Source organism: Gnatocerus cornutus, chromosome 3 (genome assembly GCF_029298725.1).
Source record: "Gnatocerus cornutus isolate USDA-ARS CGAHR chromosome 3, icGnaCorn1.1, whole genome shotgun sequence".
Lineage (NCBI taxonomy): Eukaryota > Metazoa > Arthropoda > Insecta > Coleoptera > Tenebrionidae > Gnatocerus > Gnatocerus cornutus.
In genome coordinates, this window is record NC_142235.1 from 19,482,949 (window position 1) to 19,509,650 (window position 26,702).

General features: G+C 33.2%; 2 protein-coding genes across 3 annotated transcripts in view; both read left to right on the top strand.

Moving 5' to 3' along the window:
* The window catches only part of LOC148177847 (TWiK family of potassium channels protein 7-like), a 154,135-nt gene that overhangs the window by 47,529 nt on the left and 79,904 nt on the right, over positions 1-26,702 (top strand). The gene's annotated exons all lie outside the window — the stretch shown is intronic.
* On the top strand, positions 25,240-26,568 carry LOC148177848 (uncharacterized). Its single transcript, XM_088032976.1, has 4 exons — positions 25,240-25,729; positions 25,778-25,877; positions 25,920-26,229; positions 26,280-26,568. Exons 1-3 carry the CDS (start codon positions 25,245-25,247, stop codon positions 26,133-26,135), a joined length of 801 nt encoding a protein of 266 aa, XP_087889102.1. The 5' UTR covers positions 25,240-25,244; the 3' UTR covers positions 26,136-26,229; positions 26,280-26,568.

The window sequence follows — 26,702 nt, forward strand, 5'->3', positions numbered from 1 at the left end:
TATGAGAAATGAAAAGCTTTGAAGCAACTTTAAACTTGTCTGGGCAGCAAGAAAAATTAATTTTTAAAACATTATATTACTCCATTTTAAATTTGTTCTGTTGGATTTGTTCGACATTGCAGCAAAGGTTTTTAAAGCTTTATATGAACAGTTCGGCGGAATAGAATTTTATTCGAAAAAAATTGCTCATGAAAACGAAAATCAACAATGTGTTCTAGAGCACCCCCTTTAAAAAAAATCAAATTTTAAATATTCTTAAGTTGAATGAATTTTATTTTGAAAAATTATGAAAATTTATGTATCAATATTTCAATTTTCCTTATTTTTAAAATTTTTGATGGCTTAGCCGTTTAAAATTTTAACTTTAATCGACAATAGTATGTTTGCTGGGAAAAGAATTTATGTCATACAATTTTAAAATCAAGACAGGTGGATAAGAAATTGCAATAACGTGGCTGCCAAAATGTCATAACTAGTTTTATAATAATTTTGCTAATTTTAGTGCTACGGCTATGAAATTTGAGAAAATACAACTTTTGAGCCGTCAATTGACCCTACCAAATTGTAAAACTGTATAGCAAAAGACCCAATTTTAGAAAGTGTTAAGGCGAAGCAAAAAATTTAGACACCTTTTGTTTAAATTCGGAATATTTTTATAATTTCAGTACATCGGCTACGAAACTTGGAAAAGTTCCTACCTATGAGTTACGTACTAATTTTAATAGATTACAAAAGTCTACAACGGAAGACACAGATTTTAAAAATTTTATTTTAAAAACGAAGCGAACATCCACGAATAAAATGTCGGTAATTTTATTGCTTCAGAAAGAATTTTCAGAAAACTACTACTTTTGAGCCGTGAATTAATACTACCAAATTGCAAAATTGTAGAGCAAAAAACACAAAATTTGGAAATTTTAATTTTCAAGCAGGGGAAAATTGCGGTGTTAGTGGTTTTTTTTTTAAAAAAACGGACTTTATGTACACTAATCAGCAAAATTAACGCAAAATCGGTCTATTAATTTTAAACACGGCTTTAAAAAAATTATTTTGTTGTCGATTATAGAATTTTAACTAGCTAAACCATCAAAATTTTTAAAAATAAAAAAAAGCAATATATGAATAGTATATTAAAGAACGTGTTTTATAATGGCCAATTTGGTGCACGAGTTTCCGGTGTACAAAACGAGCCGTAGGGAGTGCACCAATGCCATTATAAAACAAGTCGAATTTGCGCCCCTTTTTTAATAATAAAATTAAATTTTAGAATTCTAAGAGTTTTCGTGTTACACGATTGGTAATGGTTTTGTAACCACTACTTGCCACTTGATTTTCAAACTTAATTTAAAATTTGACATTTATTGAGTTTCACTGTCACTGAATTTTGACATAACGTAACCTAACCTCACAGCCTGTATTCATATCTATTATATTTAGGAACAATTATTGTTGGCCGCAAAGGACAGTTCAATTATATTCATACATTTTTATTCACGCAGCAATTTATTAAACACAAATCGTAAAAACCAAATTGACCAATAACTTGACAGGAAACAAGTGACAGCCAGACTAATTAGTTCTGCCAATTCTTAAAAAACAAAATTTCCTACTTTGAGTTCTCTTATAGATATTAAAATACCTATAAACGATTTCAAATTGAGTACTTTAATGGACCTATTAAAGCGGCAAATTCGAAAAACAAATTTTTAAAATGAAAGTAATTCAACCTACGATGATTTAAAATTTGACTTCATTTGAAGGGGGTGTTCTAGAACACATTGTTGGTTTTCGTTTTCATGAGCAATTTTCTTCGAATAAAATTCTCTTTCGGCGAACTGTGTATGAAGTGTTAAAAGTTAAACTGTATCTTGAGTATCTGCGAACAATAATGTCGGATTGTTGTGAGTTCACACTTTGACATCATTAGCATGTCCCACTACACGCACGTGTAAATTTGCCTGTATAATTATCTGATCAGCTCGTGTGTTATCTGTGCTAGATAACCAGATAACCAAACGTGAACATTCACTGGCACGCCCGTCCATTTCCCCACTTTGACTTGTCAAAAAGATAATCGAACCGTTTCTATAATTGAACAAATATCCGTTGAAAGAGGTGTGAAACGTAATTACATTCTCCCGGAAAATGGAACGTTCGACACAGTTTCAGAATCTTTTGCTCGTATAACTTAATTCCCTGCGAATCAGACTTTCTCGGAGCACTTTTTTCTTGAAAAATATCGAAAAAGGAGACTGAAATTTTGAGTGGATTTGCGAGGCGCTCGATATTCAATACGAGCTGTCGCTTTTTAAGTCGAGAACGATTATGTTGAAGCTGCCCGAAACGAGTTCGGCGTACACACAAAACAGACAAGTCGTAGGAAGTCGTCTAATTGGCTCCTTAAGGTCTAACGACTCTCTTTTCTGGCTTTAACTGTCCACTTCCGGCGTTGTGTACTCGACTCCGGTTGTTTTCCGGTGAGTGTGTCCGGAGGGTTTGGCCAGCAGGCCAAGGCGTGGTTGTGGCAGACCGCCAGATGCGCGAGAAATTACAATTTTAAAATAGTTCTCAATACGCACTAACCACCTTATTACCTTATTACTAGTTTCCTCCCCTTGAGCCTCAAGTAATAAGACCCGAGCCATTTCCGTTTGTCAATTTCCAAAATTAAAATCAGGATCAATTACCACAGACTGTTGACAGCCGCTTAACGCGTCTCTAAGACAAGATTCCTGAAACGCTTCAATTACGTAATAGCGTGATTAATTAGCTGTCATCGAGTTCTGTGCCGTTCCATGGACATGATTGACAGCACCACCCACACCCTCAAAAATTCAGCTTTAAAATGAAAGCTTTTGTCGGTCGGTTCGAGATGAAAAACTCTTTTTTTTTCGTCTCTTTCGCGTTCTAATCCTATTTTGCTGATGCGCTTTTTAATGAACAGCAACTTTTGAACTGGCCTGGAGGGGTGGAGTCGGGCTTTTGTTCACTTGCCGCCGACTCGACAACCCCAACAGATGTTTAAAAATGTTCGCACTGACGTTTACATCAAAAAAGTGGAGATTAAAAGAAAATTTCCACTAATGTGTAGTGCGAAACTTTTCCACGCCAACGGCATTAGCACGATCTAATTTCGTCACTTCTAAACAAAGGTTAGCATAGTTAGGATAGTTAAGACACTGCAAGTCGCAAGAAGTAATCCGAAAGTTAAGTCTAAACGAGAATTAAAGCTAATTTGGAGTCTATAAATGCAGGCGGAGAAAGTCGGGGAATGCAGAAAGTTGGTAAAACACAAACAAGAAAAAGTTTCTACGAGTTTATGCATGCTATTCATAGACGTACATTCACTTCGAAATTTTTAAAGTTTTGCCCGCGACAAAACTTCAAAGACTGCTGCTACTGAGTTCAGATTCAATTTTGAATACGAAATTTATGCCGGCCGGAAATACAAAAATGGTGGAGGCGCCGGGACAATTATTTTTCCCTTAAACAAAATTACTCCATTTATTCTAGGCATAAAATCAATTCAGTAGATATCTAAACATTATTGAGGTAATTTTTCCCAATTAGTTCTGTTTTCGGAAGGAATTTCCGACTACATCAGCGTTCCCAAACTTTCTAGCAGTGACATTTTAACCTCGAAAGATAAGAACTTTCCGAATACTATTATTCTTGATTTGTGATAAGTGTTTTGCACAACGGTTCTTTATTTGAAAATTAGCATTATTTCTTCACATGCATTTAACTAACTGCACTGAGAGCAAACAGTTCGAGATATAAATTAACAAGAAAGAATGAAGAGAGTCTAAATAAATTTTCCTCCCGCTCGGTCAATATTTCAGGTTTTAATAGTCTCATCCCTCTCAACTGCTTTACAGAACGTTCTTCTGCAATAACAACTTATTTCCAGCAATCCTGAACCTTATAAACATTTCCAACTTCTCATCATTTCGTTTTTTACCATAAAATAAAAAAGTTGCATGCAAATTTCATTAAAATCGTCGGAATTCACCATCTGCGAATGACAATTTTAAGGAGCTCCTTCAGCAAATAGAAGTAAAATCTATCAGTAGTGATTTATAGGGTGGAAAAACGAAGTTCACGACTATTTAAAACGAAGAAATCGTAAACGGAGGTTCATTTGCATTTGCCTTCGATTTATTTAATTGACATCGTGTAGTGATGGCAGGTCGTATCTTCTAATTAGACTGGAAACTTGTGCATTGGAGGACTGTTCTAAAATTACATTTCCGAACGGTAGTGGTGAGGTCTTAATGGCCTGAAAGACGCCGTTGGAGTTTTGGGGAATGAAACTTGCGGTTTGCACGGTAAGACGGAAGCATAAACTTGCTTTCGAGAAAATTAATGCGAATTAGTTCAAAAAACTAACGTGCATTGGCTGGAAATTTTGTTAAGCCACACAAAAGAGGACGTTTCCTTTGAAGGACATAAACATGAATAGAAAATAACTTTATATTACATACTCGAGAGTAATTATTAAATGTGCGATGCACCAAAACTGCATTGTTTGAATCGTTGGATTTCATCAGTTTCGCAACTTGTAAAAAGCACTGGACGTTTGCTCCAAACTTGACTAACAAAGTGTTATTATGTCATGAAATGAAATAAAAAAGACGAGTGTCAGAAGCGGCCGCAATGCTCTTACGAGCTTTATCTATTATGCAAAACGAGGCAACTCAGCAATCGTCAGAAAATTGTGGGAAATAAATATTCTCCAGGCACAATTTTTTACTGGAAATGTGTAACATCAATTCGTTTAAATTTTCGGCAAGCAAAAACAGAAATATATTAGTTTTGCTAGTTTTTTTTAATTTAATATCTCCAAAGCTTTAATTATTTGCCAACTCCTATTTAAATAAAGTTGGGATGTCAAAGCGAAATGGCAAATTCTATAGAACCTGCAAGAACGCCAAATTAAATTTTTATTAAGGCGCTTTGTTTTAACGCACCACGCCGTACAGCATTGTTTTACAAAGCCTTTTAAAATAAATATTCCAATTATTTTTCTAGCTCTTTGAATATTTTCTATTAAAAATTCCAACTACCTCACTTCTGGTAAAAAAAAGAGCCTTTAGCAATTCGAAAATTAAGTTAGCTTTATGAAAGCGCCGGCATCAAAGTTCGAAATTAGTTGGGATAGTTTCGTATTAAATCTCAACTTGACATGCATTTTTGAGCTGTTGTGACAGTTTCTGTACCCAGAAAAGAGAAAAAGTTGAACCGAAGGAATTTGTGCAATTAAATAATATGATTTGTTTCTGTTTCGTCTGAAAAGTACGATAATTTTACAAAGGAAAAAATTTGTATTTTGACCCGGCGCATCCACCATTTTTCCTACAATTTTTTAAACAGATACGTTTATTAAAATATAATGAAAATTGCTGATATGGGAAGTAAAATGTGGAGACCCGCTGACTGAAGACGTAATTTTTGTAATTTACGAGGACAAAAAGCAAATTTCCCCCGAAATGGGGAAATTAAAAAAGCCACAAACTTGATTTATTCGCCGGTATTTTAAGGTCGAAAACTCAAACTTCTTAATTATTGTTTTTAATTTCCTTGAGACCTGCGCCTGTGTTATTTGTAGCACGTTAGGCAATCTAATTTACATTTTGTCTTTATTACAATTTAGGCTTTTAATTAAAAGTGATATCAAAAGTTAGCACTATCAGGTCGGAACCCAATAAAAACCAGCAAAACTTCTAAACAAACTGACGAAGTTGTCTCAGAGATTTCTCGATAACAATTAGTCGATAAAAGCTTCAAAAGTGACTTTATTAAATCAGGTAATCACAGTTTTGTCGATAAGTGTTTCGCTGAAAAAAAACTTTTTTGTGCTCTTTACACAGTTCTTTAACACCCATAAATTGTACGAAAATACAAAATAATAATTTTTTTCAAGTAAAACCTTTGATGTTTGTTGGGTAAAACGGACTCAAAGTTTAACAGACTGTGAGTTTCTATGAGATTTTGGTTAGGACATTCTGCAACGTTAAATAAAAAATATAGCCCGTTTTCACTTTGTTACGATTTTATCATGCGCAAAGTTTTTATATTAACAGATTATTAAGGGTGTTTGTAGGATGTAAACTTTCAAGCTCAATTTTATAAAATTTTCGTGTCCAAGAACTTAATAAAACGCACATATTCAATCATCTAAATTTCTGTTTGTGTTATGCATATTTCAAAAGCATCACCTTTGTTGACTCGGCAGCAAAATAATGAACTTTCGTTACGCAATATATTACGTGCCAAGCTAATGCTACAATGGAAATCGTAATTTTAGGGAAGGAAGTTCAACACTCCATTTCCATTTACGCAATGATATTCAATTCTTATTCAATGAGCTCTCTGAGACATTTATTAAACACAGTCTCAATACACATCGCAGGAAACTAGTTCTAAGATCATTTGTCTTTCACAGAAAAACAATTAATTAGAATAAATCGCTTTGTTTATTGTTTAGTAGTTACAGCGTATAAAAATTGCGATCTGAAGTCTATTTCGCTCTCAAAACCTGTTTTTTTTTTCACCTCCCAATTATCCGCAACCCCTTGGAGTTACAATCCATAAAAATCTCCATCACAGGCAGGATCAAACGGATCAGTTACGCACTTCACACAATTACGAGGCATCGTTTAATTGAGTACCGCGTTTAATCTCGTTCTTTTTCCTTTTATTTCAAAAACACAATAACGATCTTTGTGATCACTAGCCAGCTGATGAATTCATCTGGGAATAGGGTAATAACGCTGTACAGACGCCGTCATAAATTGATCCCCTTTTTTGCATAACAAAGTGTTTGTCTAGATGACGGGAGTTGATTAGTTTTAACACTAATTAAAATTCCATGCAATTTCCAAATTTGGAATTCGATCTCTGGACAGATGCGAATAATTCCAAGCGTGGTTGTTGTTAGGAATTCGATTTGCTGGAGGGCGATGAAACGGAATGGTGAATCCTATGGTAAGTGGATATCGCAAGAATTACACACAGATAAACACGATAGTCTCCAAAGAGAATCAGACCGAATTTTTTTCAAATCAAATATTTCCAACGAGCGTTTTTTAACCGCGTAAAAAGCCATGTGCTGGGGTGGCAAAATATGCGCATAACTTTAATCCCCCGGTTTTGGCGTAACAGTCTGATGCTTCCATGATTGGATTCGTGTATTTGGTGTGTCCTCGTGATAGACAGAATGAGTTTTGGTCGCTCTGTTTTATTCCAGTCATCTTGAAAGTTTAAGCTAATTTCTTGCGGATGACGGAACGGATGCTTAACGGGTTTATGATGATGGCAACATCTGTTACAGACGGATGACAACTGAATGGCGGATGGCTGAGGGGAAATTGAGTCGACCGCTATTTGTCGAAATAACTTTACATCTCCGAAGATGATTAATTGGCAAAATCGCGGAATTAAAATTGTGGATATCAAAAAATCATGTTTTAATGTACCCTCAACCAACAAATTGCAAATTTGAGTTTAAATAATTATTTGCATTTCCATTGTGACTAGTGATCATAAAATATCCACAATATTCAAGCGCAATGTTGTGACCAATTTATGCTTTATGAACGTCGAGTTCTAAATCCGGACTTATTGCTTTTATAATTCTTTTCTGGGATTTTGTTCGCAACTCAATGAATGGAACAAATTGGTCAACATTCACTGAGATCTACGAGATGCTATTCAGCGGTAGCTGAATCTAATCTTCAGACAGTTGCCAGTGTTTACTCTTTTTTATGATTTACTTTTTTGTACTTGATATTATTTTACGCGTCAGAACGAAATAATTTCGTACTGATTCCACAGAAAAGCAACAAATTTTAAGTTTTTCCCAGTTCAATTTACTAAAATTGGATCAATCAGTCTTTGGAAACAAAACTGATTAAAATTTGTTGGAAAGAAATCTCGTTAAATTATGGAAAATTCCCTTCATTTGCACCCAGTCAAACCGTTTCGGTTTATGAACAAATATAAAAGCCTTCGCTACCAAATTAAATATTAGTTACCATCAAAAGCAAACGAGATTCCGATATGGAAATACAAACATTTAATCACCGATTCCGAAGAGCATCAAATGGGTTTTTAGGAAATTGCAACTCCCTCGAAACTAGTTGATTAAACTCCAGTCAAAAAAATTAATAAAATTAAGCATACGCACATTTCCACACGTGGCTAATTGCTGTCGAATTCTAATTTCTCCTGAAATTATTTGAGAGTTCTAAAGCGTCTCCACATCCAACACACAAATGTAATTTAGTTAGGTGTTGGTAAACATTTTCATTCGGTTAAAGTTGATTAGCTCGGAATTTTGTAGCTACTTGCTATAGATTTTAACGCGTTTAAAGTTTCGTTGAAAACGAGACTGGAATACAATTTCGAGCTTCCCAAAATCTCAGCCGATAAAGTGTCAAGTGACGAGAAAAATTCGTCCGAGCAAAAGCGTTTAACTGTAGTTTTAATAAACTGAGTTTAGTTTAACTGGTAATTTTAAACTCAGTTTTGTTTGTTCTGATTTCACCAAGGAAATCGAAGTTTCTCTAAACCAAAATTTATAAAACTGCGATCAAGACTAAAGGAACACAGGCAATGATGCAAATTATTGTCACTATGACAGATTACGTTTTGTGTATTGAGAAACACGTGCTGGTGATCAAACGCAAGAAAAATTTGTCTTTTTAACAGTCAGTATTGTTAGATTTTGTGATAAAAGTGATTAAAAAAGAAGCACCAAAGATTGAAGACTTTTGAAGAAAATTCTTCGGCGTTCTGTAAAGTTTCTTTTTTTGTAAAACGACTCTTAAGCCTGGAACAAACTTGAGAGAACTCGCGACACTTCTCGCACGAGTTCTTGCTTATGTGTTTGCAATAAATTCTGCAAGTTTCTCTCGCGAAAATTTGGAGAGTTGGAAAACTCACGCGAAATTTCTCGCAAATCTATTTCCTATTTCCTTTAAAATATCTAAAGAAAAAGTGAAATACTTACTAGACACAATGGGCTTTAAATGTTGATTGCTTAAAACGCAATAAAAATGTTAAATCAAACGGCAATTAAATTAAGAATTAATTTCCCGTGATTTCCCCGATTTATTGCAGTTTTCTTGTTCTAAAATGTTCAGTGTATTTGTCTACCAGCCATTAGTGTTCGATGTTCTTGGTGATTTGGATTACTTTATATTATTTATTTTATTATTATTTTATACATTATACATTATTTTGTATTTATCTGTGTTGAAAATTTAAGTAACTCTGCAATTGACTTCAAAACAAATAGCGTTCCTTGGCTTTACAATGTGAAATCTTAGATACACTCCTAGGACAATATTTAGCATCTAAACTATGCATGTAGTCTGTTAGGTCTCCTGGAACCAGAAATTCACTCTCATTTTACTAGAATCGATAAAAATCACTTCTTTTTCTCTCAATTTTGATAAAAATACAAATTTAAAAAGTTGACAATTTATTAATCTCAGTTTTTAGCTCGTTAACTGGTTGAAATTGGCCAGTTACTTGCAAACGTACACTCCCGCTCAAAAGTATTTGCCCGCCAATATTTTTTTAAGTAACTCCAAAATAATTTCATTCTTCCGCTTTTGGTTGGCGTTTTTTGTTTTCATGTTTATATACTTCATTGATGTTGACAGCAAATTTTTTTTTGATATTTTAAAAAATATCAATTTTTTTATTTTTTTAATGAACTTTTAGAAATTTTGAAAAAGTTATCGTCTCACATATTTTCACATTTCATCAGCCTATAAATGCAAAAACTAAAGTGTTGATTGACGTTTACCGTTTTTTTAATATCGTGAAGGTCTTTGACAACAAAACTTCTTTAATTTGTGGTTGCGGAAGTTTATTGTTCTCCAAGTTTTTCTCAAAAATTTAGTGACAGTTTTGTACAGAAATGGTGAAGAAAGTTAAGTTAGGTGTGGAAACGCGTGCAATGATTATCGCTTACCACAGAATCAGCAAAAATAACCGCGAAATCGCAAAAGAATTATTAATATTTTTAAGTGGGCAAATACTTTTGAGCAGTAGTGTAGATTAGTAGGTACTAAACTCAGTTTAAAAATGTTCGTGAAATCATATTTTCTATTGATCTACGTTTAAGGGAAACTAATCTTAGTTTAAGTGTGTGGTGAAATCAGCCCTTAAACTAATATCTAATAAAGTTGTCCCGGCGCCTCCACCATATTTTCATTATCATTATTTTTTTATTATTCTGAACTCTTTAATTAATATATACATGTAAAGATAACAGAACCAATTAGATATTTTCAACTAAATTTGTTGATCTAAGATCCTTTCTAAAAATTCATTTTCCATAAAACTCGCTCTTAAAATACAGGGTAGACAATCTAATTTGCACCATAATAGTTAGATTTGTCACGGATATATTGTGTATAAATCACGAAACTAGTTATTATGGAGCCCCAAAGGCAGTTTATCAAATCTAATTTGGTTACGAATTTATCTCGTCTTTGGCAGGCCAATTTGTGCTAATCTCCTGATATACACTACGTAGATTTTTTTTGTAAAATATCTCATTTTTTCTTCTCCATTGCCCAAATCTCTTCCTTTTCTTTTTGTTCCGTATTTTTCCGACCTTACAAATGCCATTTCCTTACAAGATCAAACGTCTCCGCGTCACTAAGCAAATTGTTAACGTCTTTTCTTACGATTCGATTTTGTGCACGACGTACTTTCAAAGTGCAATCCGATGTCCTCATTTCATATTCTGTCCGAGCCGGAAGCAAGTGAAAAATAGCAACAACTTTCAACGTCCGCCGGTTAAATTTTCCGGATGAAACGGTGCAAGCGGAGCTGACACCAATACGACTTGCAAATCCAGAGAAATGCACCGCAATTGTCCGGTCTAACGGGCTTTGTAAATAAGCAAAGTGCTCAAATTATGAGCTTTTAACTTGCATGAGTGTAGTCGGAGGTTTTCCATCACCCTCTGGATACTTTATTATTATCGGAACGTTAGAACACGTAACCGATGTCGACATGTTCGGCAACCATCCAATAATATTGATGTATGGTGGAGGCATAACGCTTAACTGCCGACGATATTTCAGCCTTGGGCGATCATTGTTCCATTTACAGGACCTCGTAATGCGGGGAAACCATCAGGCGCATTGGTTTTAAGGAAATAACGTTCAACTGATCTGATATAAATATTTCGAGACTTTTCCTCCGTACAAATTCATTTATTCACCGAAGGGACGCAAGCAACGGCACGTGCAAGATCAACTGTCCTAGGCTAAAGAGCAAACGGCGGAATTTTTCAACGACTTTTCCACCTTTCATCATCATTAAAACCACTAAAACACCAAACGGCCCGTCCGTAAATTTCCTTTTAGTGTCCTTTACTTCTTTATATCGCATGTTCTCTCGTGGTCACTCTGTTATTAAAAGCCCCAACCCCACAGTTGTAATAATAATAACAACGCGAGCTGTGTTATTACACCTCGAACGCACTCACGCATTTTGTAATTACCACTTCGTACATCCCAAAATTAATCGTTTGTTTGAAACGTAATTAATTATCACATTAATTATGCGGTGTAAATGTGCTTTTTCGTGCGAATTGAATTTAAAATGTACTATTTTCATTAAAAATAACCGTTAAAAGTTGCGCGCCGGATCCATTTTGCCTCTGTAATTTTCTAAAATTAATTTTGAATATCACCATTGCTCGGGGTTTGAATCATAAAAATATCTCTCTCTAATATTTTACGGTGGAAATAAAATAGTGAGAGAGCTCAGGATTCGGCCAAATGCGAAATCAGAGCGAAATGTGGATTTTAAATGCAAATGTTAAACGAATTTTGCACATTCGGGATTTTAATTCTGACCTGGGGGATCGATCGCTGATATCTTTTAGTGGCGGATTCTGTGGAGGAGCCAAGCACGTATAAAACACGGGCAAATTAGGGAGACGTTCGACAGAACCATCGAGTTTTACAAATTTGTTAGTAATTTATTGCAGAATTTTAAATTAGCTTTAATTTGTATTTAATAAACTATAAGCAATCAAGCTTTATTTTTAATTCATATTTAAACTTATAATGAACCAATGATTGATTGGTTTAAGAAAAGAGATTAACCTATAACAACTATAATATAGATTATAGATTAGTAGCTATAGCAACAATTGTAATAACAAGACTCGATTTGAAATTAAAACTACTCCTATTAAATTAAACCATTTTACATGACGTGTAAAAATGAAAGCGCCAACAGTCATCAGTTTTTCTAAAAAAGGTATATGGTCCCAAAAAAACTCTAATTTAGTCTAAACTCTTTTTAGATGACCCTCTCTGGCTTCTTCGTTTCATCTATATCGATGCTTTTCAAAATATCTTCACGAAAATTTTAACAGGAATCGTCACTAGCAGCCTCGCTGTATTACTGCTTTTTCAAACACTTCTGTTTTTGCAAAAATTTAATTTTTGGTACTTTCTCAAGTATTTTCCATGTTACGGAGTGCTTTTTTTTGTAAGTGCAAAAAGGAATCTTTTTTTCGTCTAATTTTTGTAGTTTTTTGGTTCAATTGGTGTAATCCCACTAATGTCATCAATATACCAAGATAAAATTATCAACTTTGAATTATGGGACATGACTAAGACAGCCAGTGTGGCCACTAAAAGAAAAATTAGGTTGGAAGCTTTCTGTTTTAACATTTATACTGTGATAAACACGGCTTTGGCTGTATTCTGTGGACTAACTGTCATGAAACCGATGGCAATCGACAATGAGTTTTTCTTTCCTCTTGCAATTTTCAAGGAGTTTTTTCCACAATGGGAAAGAGGTTTATCAGTGTTTTATAGATTGGGCTATATTCCCGTTACTTTAATGACACCGGCTTTGTTCTACATGACTTCCTACATGGTGGGACATTTACGCTTCGAATTATATCTACTGATCGATTTTTTAAAAGGAATTGATGATGGGTTTGACGGTAACGAAACTTTGTTTTATCAAAAAAAATACCAAGAAGCTGTAAAGCAAAAACTAAGAATTGCTGTTGAGAGACATGTCTGTATTTATTTGTATGCGTTACATCTTCATGTTTTTTTTCTTTATATTCTTTTTCAGAAACACTTTAAATATGATGCGTAAACTTAATCCACTGATAGTTCTGTACAGCGTCACCGGTTCAATTTTAGGCATCTCTATGTTAATTTTTTTCTACACTGTAAGTAGAATCTTTATCTAACTTTTTAACGTCTTTCCAAAGTTTACAGAAGATTTGGAAGGAACCTACCCGAGAACTTTCTCTTTTGTTTTAACAGCAGCACTGACTTTTATTCACATAATACTGACAGGACAAATGGTGGAAGATGTCGTAAGATTTCACTTCCTTTCATTTTTTTCTTTTAATGGTTTTTGCAGTCAAACCAGTTGAATTCATTGTTGCTAACTACAAACTGGTACAACTTCAATGCAGAAAATAAAAAAAATTATTTCATGTTTTTGATGAATACTCAGAAGACTCTTCAACTAACATTTTCTCAAACTATGACCATCAATTACAATTTGGGCGTTGCGGTGGGTACCTAGTTGCGACAATTAACTTAAACTGATGGACCTTTTTTAGATAATGAAATCTATATATTCGATGGTGTCGGTGCTGAGCCAGGTTCAGCACACCAGTCAGTGACTCTTTTAATAATACGAAATGATACTCTTTAGTATACACTCTCAAAAACAGTAATTTTACGGACTCAGTTGAGTTCTTAAAATGACTCTTTTTCGGACTCAATTCCAAAAATTTAGTATAACAGCACTAATAAAGAAGAGTGGTTTTATTACGACAATTAAACAACGTTTTTAATACATTATTATGTTTATAAATAAATCTAACCCAATTGTTTTTCGTTTTCGGATTTGTTTTAAGATTCAGCATTTTGAATATGCAAAAAAAGTCAATTATTTCTGTGTTAATTAAACAATCTGATGGTTATTGTTAATATAGTGGTGGAATAATTACTATTGATCATAAAAAGTAAGCGATTTGAATGTATTTTTGGAAGCTCTAACTAAAAAATAGTGTTTGCAACACGTCCCAAAATAGTTTTACGGATTAATTTGCTATTCAGAACTCGGCTATGCATCGTTCGTGAACAGCAACGATTAGGTGGTCCGGAAACATTGTATTTTAGCTATTTTTAACAAAAATAGCTATTTAGTAGCGGGATTCTGTGAAGGAACCAAGCACCGGCAAACTGAGCTATTAAGTTTTACAAATTGGCAGGAACTTATTGTAGAATTTAAAATTCTTAGAAAACAATGAAACTTTCTTTTTAATTTATGTTCAAACTTATAAATACCTAATAAGTAACCGAAGAAAATTTATTGGATCAATTCTTGGTGTTGTTGACAAATTATCAAAATTACAATTTATTCCCCAAACACCAAATTTGATAAAAAATGCTGACGCGCGTTTCGATAGCAATGCTATCATCATCAGAGCGATGATTAGTACTAACTTCACAAATTTGGTGTTTGGGGAATAAATTGTAATTTTGATAATTTAATAAGTAACCGGTTTAAGTAAATCGTCTTAACATCTGACTGTTATAGATTATAGATTAGTAGCCATAACAACAATTGTAACAACAGAACTTAATTTCAAATTAGAGATACTAATTATTCTGACCCAACATTTTAGTTGACGTGTAGAAATGAAAACGCCAACAGTCATCCGTTTTTCTAAAAAAGGTATACCCGCCTCAAAAATACCTCAAATTTCTTTTAAAAGTTTCTTGTAGATGACCCTCTTTGGCTGCTTCGCCTTATTTATATCGATGCTTTTCAAAATATCTTTATTAAAATCTCAGCAGGAATCGTCACCAGCAGCATCGCTTTATTGCTGCTTTTTCAGACGTTTCTCTTTTTGCAAAAGTTTAATTTTTGGTACTTTATTAAGTATTTTCCATCTTACGGAGTGTTTCTTTTTGTAAGTTAAAAAAAAGAATTTTTTTTCTAGTTTTTTGTAGTGTTTTGGTTCAGTGGCTGCAATCCCAGCGGTATCATCAATGTACCAAAATGAAATTGCCAACTTTGAATTCTGGGATATCAGTGAGACAATCAGGGTTGTCACTACGAAGAAAATTAAGTTGGAAGCACTCTATTTCAACATTTTTACTGTGATAAACACGGCTTTGGCTATATTCTGTGGGCTAATTTTCATGAAACCGGTACCAATCGACGTTGAGTTATTATTTTGTTTTGCAATTTTCAAAGAGTTTTTTCCACAATGGGAAAGAGTTTTCTCAGTGTTATTCAGATTGGGTTTCATTCCCGTTGCTTTTATGACACCGGCTTTGTTTTATATGACTTCCTACGTCGTGGGACGTATACGCTTCGAATTATATTTACTGATCGATTTTTTAAAAGGAATTGATGATGGTTTTGACGGGAACGAAACATTGTTTTATCAGAAAAAATACCAAAAAGCTGTAAAGCAAAAACTAATAATTGCTATTAAGAGACATGTTTATCTTTATTTGTATGCGTTACCTCTTCATGGTTATTTTTTATTTTTATTATTTTTTTAGATATACAGTAAAAGCGACTCGTAAACTTAATCTACTGATAGTTCTTTACAGCATCGCCGCTTCAATTTTAGGCATCTCTATGTTAATTTTTATTGTCACTGTAAGTAGAACCTTTATTTAACTACTTAACCTCTTTCAAAAGGTTAAAGAAAATTTGGAAGGAACGTACATGAAAACTTACTCTTTTGTTTTAACGGCAATACTGACTTTCATTCACATTATACTAACAGGGCAAATGGTGGAGGACGTCGTAAGAATTTACTTTCTTTCCTTTCGTTTTTTAAGTCGATCTTACAGTCAAACCAGTTGAGTTCATTGCTGCTGACTACAAATTGGTACAACTGGAGTGCAGAAAATAAAAAGAATTATTTCATGTTTTTGATGAATACTCAGAAGACTCTTCAACTAACGTTTTCTCAAACCATGACCTTAAATTACGATTTGGGCGTTGCGGTGGGTATTTACTTGCGCGAATTACATCAAATTCACAAACATTTTTAGATAATGAAATCGATATATTCAATGGTGTCGGTGCTGAGTCAGGTTCAGCACACCAGTCAGTGACTCTTTTAATGATGCAAAATGATACGAAATAAAACGTTTTAATATAGGTACGCTCCCAAAAGTAGCTATTTTACGAACTCATTTAAGTTCCTAAAATAGTTATTTTTTGGCCTCAATTCCAAAATGTTGCCGTAACAACTAAGAAAACATAGTTAAACAACTTTTTGATCTAATAGGTACTATTAAATCTGATGGTTACTGTGATGGCATGGTAAATAAAATCCGAAGCGCACTATTTTCGAGTAATTAAGTATTATTAATCTTAAGTAAGAGGTTTGAATCTATGTTTAGAAGCTTGAACTAAAAAATGTTGTTAGTTACACATAGATAGTAGTAGATTACATACCGAGGTGGGAAGTTCATGATTCCTCTCGAGAGAAAAAGTTTGTCACCGAGGCGTCAGCCGAGGTAAACAAGAGATAAGAATCGAACTTCTACCGAGGTTTGTATACTATTTTATTCACAATTATATTAAAATAAATAATAAAAGTTAAAAGTCCAATATTGTTAAACGTTTATTTGCTTCCAAAAACTGTTACCATATTACTTCCGCCAATGCTCTACATTGGAAATGACTCATCTGGAGTGAACAACCACTTTTTCACACGCGCACGCATCAAGAGAATAAGTAGTTCAATTTGGTTCAACGTCCCACCAAAGTCGCTACTGTCAATTCATGAAGTTTTAGGTTAGGAATTTTTTATTTCAATACAACTTTATTATTATAAATATCTTGAATAGTAAGATGAACAATATATTTAACCAAAGAAACTTAAAACTAACAAAAGTTAAATTATATTAGAGGGAACACCGTTAATGTTGAATGTGAACGAAGAGTGATCATAACCTGCAACATACAGTGTCAGACCTTGTTTCAGTTGTTCACTTGAAAAGTTAAACTCCTGCAGTCAAACGAAACGTGGTTGTTTCTTCTCTTAAAATGTTGACATTCTTCTCATTTTTTGTAAAATTCTCCGGAAAATGTACTAGTTTTAAACGGTATAGAAGCTTCAGCATCCATTTCACACCCTTTTTGAAATCAACTTCGACGCCAAATGACAAGATAGAAATGTCAAATTCAGTAACGCGGCCTACTTCATTTATCAAAATCTAGTTATCTGGCATTTGGAGGTCGGGAAACGGTCACTTCCCAGCGAGTTGGGAAGTGAATTAACGTAGTAACAGCTCACTTTCCACCTTACGAAAAGTTAGAAAATGAACAATTGTTGACTGATTGTGAATAAAAAGTTTTTACGGACTTATCTCCTATTCCGGACTCGATTATGCCTCGTCCATAAACAGCAACGACTAGTCCGAAAAAATTGTATTCTATGTACTTCTAACTCAAATAGCCATTTAGTGACGGAGTTCTGTGATAGAATCAGACACCAAACCATCGACTTTTACAAATTGATAATAATTTATTATAGAATTTAAAATTTCTAATTCAATTTTAAACGTATAACACCCAATAAATAACCGATTTAAGAAAACAGCTTTAACCCATAACCGTTATAGATTATAGATTAGTAGCCATAACAACAATTGTAACAACAGGACTTAATTTCAAATTAAGTTAATTATTATCACATTTACCTATGACCAAACATTTTACGTGGCGTGTAGAAATGAAAGCACCAACAGTCATCCGCTTCTCTAAAAAAGGTATAAAGCCTCAGAAATGTCTCAAATTTTGTCAAAAAGGTTTTTTTTAGATGACCCTCTTTGGCTGCTTCGTCTTATTTATATCGATGCTTTTCAAAACATCTTTACGAAAATTTTAGCAGGATTCGTCACCAGCAGTCTCGCTCTATTACTGCTTTTCCAAACTTTCCTTTTTTTACAAAAGTTCAATTTTTGGTACTTTCTCAAGTACTTTCCATCTTACGGAGTGTTTCTTTTTGTAAGTAACAAAACGAATTTGTTTTTTAGTTTTTTTGTAGTGTTTTGGTTCAATGGCTGTAATCCCATTGATGTCATCAATGTACCAAGATAAAATCACCAACTTTGAATTCTGGGATATGACTGAGACAGCCAGTGTTGCCACTACGAAGAAAATTAAGTTGGAAGGTCTCTATTTTAACACTTATACTGTGATAAACACGGCTGTGGCTTTATTTTGTGGACTAACTGTCATGAAACCAATGGCAATCGACATTGAGTTTTTCTTTCCTTTTGCTATCTTCAAGGAGTTTTTTTCACAATGGGAAAGAGTTTTATCTGTGTTGTACAGATTGGGTTATATTCCTGTTACTTTGATGACACCGGCTTTGTTTTACATGACTTGCTACGTTGTGGGACGTTTACGCTTCGAATTATATCTACTGATCGATTTTTTGAAAACAATTGATGATGGGTTTGACGATAACGAAACATTGTTTTATCAGAAAAAATACCAAGAAACTGTTAAACAAAAACTAAGAATTGCTATCGAGAGACATGTCTATCTTTATTTGTATGAGTTACATCTTCATGGTTCTTTTTCTTTTCATTCTTTTTTCAGAACCACTTTAAATATGATGCGGAAATTTAATCCACTGATAGTTCTGTACAGCATCACCGGTTCAATTTTAGGCATCTCTATGTTAATTTTTATTTTCACTGTAAGTAGAATCTTTATTTAACTTCTTAACCTCTTTTACAAGGTTACAGAAAATTTGGAAGGAACCTACCCGAGAACTTTCTCTTTCGTTTTAACAGCAACACTGACTTTCATTCACATTATACTAACAGGGCAAATGATAGAAGACGTCGTAAGATTTCACTTTCTTTTATTTCTTTCATTCAGTGGTTTTTCCAGTCAAACCAATTGAGTTCATTGCTGTTAACTACAAATTGGTACAACTGGAATGCAGAAAATAAAAAGAATTATTTAATGTTTTTGGTGAATACTCAGAAGACTCTGCAACTAACGTTTTCTCAAACCATGACGTTAAATTACGATTTGGGCGTTGCGGTGAGTACCTACTTGCGCAAATTACATTAAACTCAAAGACTTTTTTTTAGATAATGAAATCGATATATTCAATGGTTTCGGTGCTAAGTCAGGTTCAGCACACCAGTCAGTGACTCTTTTAATGATGCAAAATGATACGAAATAAAACGTTTTAAAATGCGCTCCCAAAAGTAGCTATTTTACGAACTCATTTAAGTTCCTAAAATGGTTATTTTTTGGCCTCAACAACTAATAAAACATAGTTAAACAACTTTTTGATCTAATAGGTACTATTAAATCTGATAGTTACTGTGATGGCATGGTTAATAAAATCCGAAGCGCACTTTTATCGAGTAATAAGTATTATTAATCTTAAGTAAGAGATTTGAAGCTATTTTTAGAAGCTTTAACTAAAAAATGTTGTTAGTTACACGTACTTAAAAAGTTTTTACGGACTCGTCTGCTATTTCGGGCTCGATTATACCTCGTCCGTAAACAGCTACGATTAGTCCGAAAAAATTGTGTTTTTTGTACAGAGTGATTCTTATTAATATTAATCATAGATGGCTTTGCAATTTTGACGTAGTGTTATTCGCTAAAGTCCGTTTGTTTTTTTTTTAAAACACCAACACCGCAATCTTCCCCTGCATTACAACCGGCAACGTTGCCTAGGGGGATTTTTGGTGAGAAAATAATTGTCAAATTTTTGACATTTCTGAAAATTAGGCAGTTTCCGTTAAAAACGTTTCTTTTACAGCCTTTTGGATTGCAAATCATAGGATTTAATACTGAAAAGACTCGGCACAGCCTGAAAGGCCGTTTTGTGTAATCAAATTGTCAATTAGGCAGCTAACCTATTTAATTTTATCACCAAAAAGTCACCATCGACGACGTTGCCGGTTGTAAAGTGCTGGGAGAATGCGGTGTTGGTGGTTTTTTAATAAAAAAACGGACTAGTTGAACGTGTTACACACAAGCGTAGAATCGACGGGGTTTAGGGTGCATGTATTAATTAATTATTTTTCGGTAATATTGAACATTGAACAACTGATAATTGTTTTTGCGCTATTAATGCGAACAGCAATGATGTAAATCTAGTGTAGTTAAAGCACATTTTGAGCAATTAAAATGAATTTGAATTACCCCAAAATTTTACCACATGTTACGCCTTTGGGTTTCAACTTTGCTGTCGCGGATCTGTCATCTGTCAAATCAGGTGTAAGTGTTGGTTTTGCAGATTCCGGTTGTTAGAAGACGCATGAACACTTTTTGTGAGCTTGTTTTATTGTTATGCTTGGTGGCAAATAACAAAATAACGTTCACCGGTGCAAAGCACGCAGTTTCCTGAGCAAAATTGTATGGTGTAAGAAAACACATCCAAAAAATATCAACGCATCTTTTGATTAATATAAATAAGAATCATCATTCTGTACTTCTAACTAAAATAGCTATTTAGGGACGGATTTCTGTGAAGGAACCAAGCACAGCAAATTAGAGAGACGCTTTCACAGAACCATCGACTTTTACAAATTGATAGCAATTTATTATAGAATTTAAATTTTCTAATTCAATTTTAAATATATAATAACCCAATAAATAACCGATTTAAGAAAACAGTCCTATAACATTTATAGATTGTAGATTAGTAGCCATAACAACAATTGTAACAACAAAACTTAATTTCAAATTAGAGCTATTAATTTATGACCCAGAATTTTACTTTACGTTTAGAAATGCAAGCGTCAACATGACCCTCTTTGACTCATTTATGTCGATGCTTTTCAAAACATCTCCACGAAAATTTTGGCAGGAATCGTCACCAGCAGTCTCGCTCTGTTGCTGTTTTTCCAGACTTTCCTCTTTTTACAAAAGTTTGTAACAAATAGTAGAAATTGGTTTGACTTAAAGAACAAATTTCATTCCTTTGACTTTTTTTGCTAAATTAAAATAAAAAAGTTCTTCGTTATTTTTTGTTTTTTTCGATTTCCAGAACACAGCTTGATAATATTAAAGTTTTAATTAAAGATTTATTTATTTTATTTTAAGCAAAAAATATTATTCCTTTGTCATTTTTCTGTAAAATGAAAAATAACGTTTTTTTTTCCTCTTGTGAACTCAATCCTGGGACATACTGTATATTTAAACTTAAAATAACTCAATAAATAACTGGTAGAGTAAGACAATCTCAACCTATGACTGTTATAGATTATAGATTAGTAGTCATAACAACAATTGTAACAACATGACTTAATTTTAAATTAGAGATATTCATTATTATGACATTTATGACCCAACATTTTAGTTGACGTGTAGAAATGAAAGCGCCAACAGTCATCCGCTTCTCTAAAAAAGGTATAAAACTTCAGAAATCTCTCAAATTTCATCTAAAAGTTTTTTCTAGATGACCCTCTTTGGCTGCTTCGCCTTATTTATATCAATGCTTTTCAAAATATCTTTACTAAAATCTCAACAGGAATTGTCACCAGTAGCATCGCTTTATTACTGCTTTTTCAGACTTTTCTCTTTTTGCAAAAGTTTAATTTTTGGTACTTTATTAAGTATTTTCCATCTTACGGAGTGTTTCTTTTTGTAAGTACAAAAAAAGAATTCGTTTTCTAGTTTTTTGTAGTGTTTTGGTTCAGTTTCTGCAACTCCACTGATATCATCAATGTACTATGATGAATTGACCAAGTTTGAATTCTGGAATATCAATGAGACAATCAGTGTTGCCACTACGAAGAAAATTAAGTTGGAAGCGCTCTATTTAACACTTTTGCTGTAATAAACACGGCATTGGCTATATTCTGTGGACTAACTGTTATGAAACCGATACCAATCGACGTTGAGTTTTTCTTTCCTTTTGCAATTTTCAAGGAGTTTTTTCCACAATGGGAAAGAGTTTTATCAGTGTTGTACAGATTGGGCTACATTCCTGTTGCTTTGATGACACCGGCTTTGTTTTACATGACTTACTACATCGTGGGACATTTACGTTTCGAATTATATTTACTGATCGATTTTTTAAAAGGAATTGATGATGGGTTTGACAGTAACGATGCTATGTTTTATCGGAAAAAATATCAAGAAACTGTTAAGCAAAAACTGAGAATTGCCATTGAGCGACATGTCTATCTTTACTTGTATGAGTTATATTATCCATGGTTCTTGTCCTTGTTAGTTTATTTTTCAGAAAAACTTTAAAAATAATGCGTAAACTTAATCCACTGATAGTTCTGTACAGCGTTACCGGATCAATTTTAGGCATCTCTATGTTAATTTATATTTTCACTGTAAGTATTAGAATCTTCATTTAACTACTTAACCTCTTTCCAAAGTTTACAGAAAATTTAGAAGTAACGTACCCGAGAACTTACTCATTTGTTTTAACAGCAACACTGACTTTCATCCACATTATACTAACAGGGCAAATGGTGGAGGACGTCGTAAGATGTTACTTTTTTCCCTTTCGTTTTTTCAGTGTTTTTTTGCAGTCAAACCAGTTGAGTTCATTACTTCTGACTACAAACTGGTACAACTGGAATGCAGAAAATAAAAAGAATTATTTCATATTTTTGATGAATACTCAGAAGACTCTTCAACTAACATTTTCTCAAACTATGACAGTGAATTACAATTTGGGTGTTGCAGTGAGTACTTACTTGCGCCAGTTATACTTTAAACTGACAGACCTTTTTATAGATAATGAAATCGATATATTCGATGGTTTCGGTGCTGAGCCAGGTTCAGCACAGCAGTCAGTGACTCGTTTAATAGGGAGAATGCAAAATATGTAACCTATATGTTTTTGTACCAAATTTTGTAGAATATTGTTCAAATAACGCAGTGGTGCAAAAATTTTTGAAAAATACATGACGGTTTTGCCAAAATTGCCTAAAGAAATTTAAATATTCAGGCGGGAGCTAAAACACTTTTTCATTGGTCGGCGGGCGCATTTACCGCATTTAACCATAATTTCTACAAATACACAGTCAGATTTATTTATCTCATGACACCTTTGTAGAAAAAAATTGGTTTTTACATTTTGATCTATTCTGATTTGATTGAATTTTATTTATGTACGATATAATAACCATCTATTTTTTTCTATATTCGAAAATGGTTCGTATGAAGAATACGCTCTCCGTATTCGCAAGAAAATTTATAATTCAATAATTTGGTAGAAATTAAATAGGCGGTTTACTGTATTGGATTTTTTATAATCACACCAACTTAATAACAATAACTGATCCAAAGCTTGTGTTGTTTTTTTAATTTTTTATTTCTATACAATCCACTATACAGTATGTCCCCGGATTGAGTTCACAAGAGAGAAAAAAAAAGTTATTTTACATTTTACAAAAAAATGACAACGGAATATCATTTTTGCTTAATTCAAAATAGATAAATCTGCAATTAGAATTTCAAAATAATTAGTTTGTACTCTTAAAATCAATGTATTCATATTTTTATTTATTGAATTTTCTAATCGTAAGTACATAATAGTAGGCTCTGAATTCAAAATATCAAATAGTGCATTAAAGATTAAAGGAAAATGTACTCAATAATGGGTGAGTATTAAAAACTCGGATAATAAATGCAGTTGCATCCGATAAAATTCGAAGCAGTCGAATTACGTGTTAGAATTATTGAACTATGTGCTGAAAGAGGTGTGGGTTAATCAAATATTTAAAATTGGTTTAAATTAAGAAATAAATTTTATTCTCTTGGCATTTGTTGCAAAATTAAAAATAAAAAAGTTTTTTGTTAGTTTTTACTACAGAAAGAAGGCGAGGACAAAATGGCACTTTTTGGCCAAGTTACACACAAGATTTTTTAGGCGACATCATTAAATTTACAAATTAATTAATTTTTATTTATGATTTATTGATTTAATCAATTATAGCAACTAAATAATTGTAAATATTTATGAATCCTTCAGAAAAGTTCATATTTTCCTTATTTACATTTTCAGTTTCGGCATGTGTAGCTTCACAATTTGTATGAATTAGGTTTAATGTGTTTTTTAATGTTGTTGCAGGAGCACTGCTAGACATGTTCATTTTCAATAATTCAACACGTCTTTGTTGCACTTTACAGCAGTTTGTCGATTTGATTTTACCCAAATAAGTATAAAATTGAGGGTAATATCGGTATCTTGATGTAATATGCAAAACTATGGATAGATGGCGCCACCATAGATCGGCCGAAAATGTTTGCGGCCAAAAAAGACTCACTTTTAGGCCGCTTTTAAGGCCTAAAAATTTCATTTTCAGTTAAAGTCGCCTAAAAAAAATATTTCGGTGTTTGCTTAAAACAATTTAGTTGGAATTAAACAAGAGTCATATTTCCTAAGAATAGCTTTTAGATTTGTTACAATGTATGAATACAGACGAATAAAATGCCTTTTAAATAAGATTCATTTTTTAAAAAGACTTTCTTTGCCCAAAAATTCTATTAAATCTGATGGTTACAGTGATGGCATGGTAACTAAAATCCGAAGCGCACTATTTTCGAGAATTAACTTTTATTAATTATACAAAGTAAGAGGTTTGATGTCTATTTAAGAGCTTTAACAAAAAAATGAAGTTAGTAACTTAAAGTTTTTACGGACTTATTTGCTATTCTCGACTCGATTATGCCTCGTCCGTTAAGCAGCAATTTTAAACTTATAATAACTCAATGAATAACTGATTTAAGTAAACATCTGTTATAGATTATAGATTAGTAGCCATAACAACAATTCTAACAACACGACTTAATTCAGATAAGAGCTAATTTTTATGACTCAACTTTTCACTTGTCGCGTAGAAATGCAAGCCCCAACAGTCGTCCGCTTCTCTAAAAAAGGTACAAGGCTTCAGAAATATCCGAAATTTAGTCTAAGCTTTTTTTAGATGACCCTCTCTGGCTTCTTCGTCTCATTTATATCGATTCTTTTCGAAACATCTTCACAAAAATTGCAACAGGAATCATCACCAGCAGCCTCGCTCTATTACTGCTTTTTCAGACTTTTCTCTTTTTGCAAAAGTTTGATTTTTGGTACTTTATCAAGTATTTTCCAGCTTACGGATTGTTTTTTTTTGTAAGTTTAAAATGGAATTTGGTTTCTACTTTTATTGTAGTTTTTTAGTTCAATTGCTGTAATCCCAATGATGTCATCAATGTACTATGATCAAATGAGGAACTTTGAATTCTGGGATATGAATGAGATAGCCAGTGTTGCCACTAAGAGGAAAATTAGGTTGGAAGCTCTGTATTTTAACACTTTTACTGTGATAAACACGGCTATGGCTATATTCTGTGGACTAACTGTTATGAAACCGATACCAATCGACGTTGAGTTTTTCTTTCCTTTTGCAATCTTCAAGGAGTTTTTTCCACAATGGGAAAGAGTTTTATCAGTGTTGTACAGATTGGGCTATATTCCCGTTGCTTTGATGATACCGGCTTTGTTTTACATGACTTACTACCTGGTGGGACGTTTACGCTTCGAATCATATCTTTTGATCGATTTTTTGAGAGGAATTGATGATGGGTTTGACGGTGACGAATCATTGTTTTATCAGAAAAAATACCAAGAAGCTGTAAAGCAAAAACTAAGAATTGTTATTGAGAGACATGTTTATCTTTATTTGTATGCGTTACATCTTCATGGTTATTTTTCTTTTTATTTTTTTTTTAGAAACACAGTAAATACGAGTCGTAAACTTAATCTACTTATAGTTCTTTACAGCATCACCGGTTCAATTTTAGGCATCTCTATGTTAATTTTTATGCTCACTGTAAGTAGAATCTTTATTTAACTACTTAACCTCTTTCAAAAGGTTGCAGAAAATTTGGAAGGAACCTACCCGAGAACTTTATCTTTCATTTTAACAGCAACACTGACTTTCATTCACATTATTCTAACAGGGCAAATGGTGGAAGACGTTGTAAGATTTTACTTCTTTTCCTTTTGTTTTTCAGTGATTTTTCCAGTCAAACCAGTTGAGTTTATTGCTGCTCACTATAAATTGGTACAACTGGAATGCAGAAAATAAAAAGAATTATTTCATATTTTTGATGAATACTCAGAAGACTCTTCAAATAACATTTTCTCAAACTATGACAGTGAATTACAATTTGGGCGTTGCGGTGGGTACCTACTTGCGCTAATTAAATCACACTGACAAACCTTTTTTTAGGTAATGAAATCAATATATTCGATGGTTTCCGTGCTGAGCCAAGTTCAGCACACCAGTCAGTGACTCTTTTAATTATGCGAAATAATACTTTTAGTACACGCTTCATAGTATAGCTATTTTACGGACTCATTTAAGTTCGAAAAGTGTGTCATTTTTGGATTCAATCCCAAAAAGTTACCGTAACAACTAATAACACATCCCTAGTGGTTTAATGAAACGATTAAACAACATTATTTAATTATAATTTAATAATAAATTATCAGGTTTGTAAGTAAATTTAACACAATTGTCGTCGCGTTTTCGGATTATTCGTTCTTCTAAAAGACTTTTTTGACACAAAAATTCTATTAAATCTGATGGTTACTGTGGTGGCGTGGTAACTAAAATGCAAAGTGCACTATTTTCAAGAAATAATTATTATTG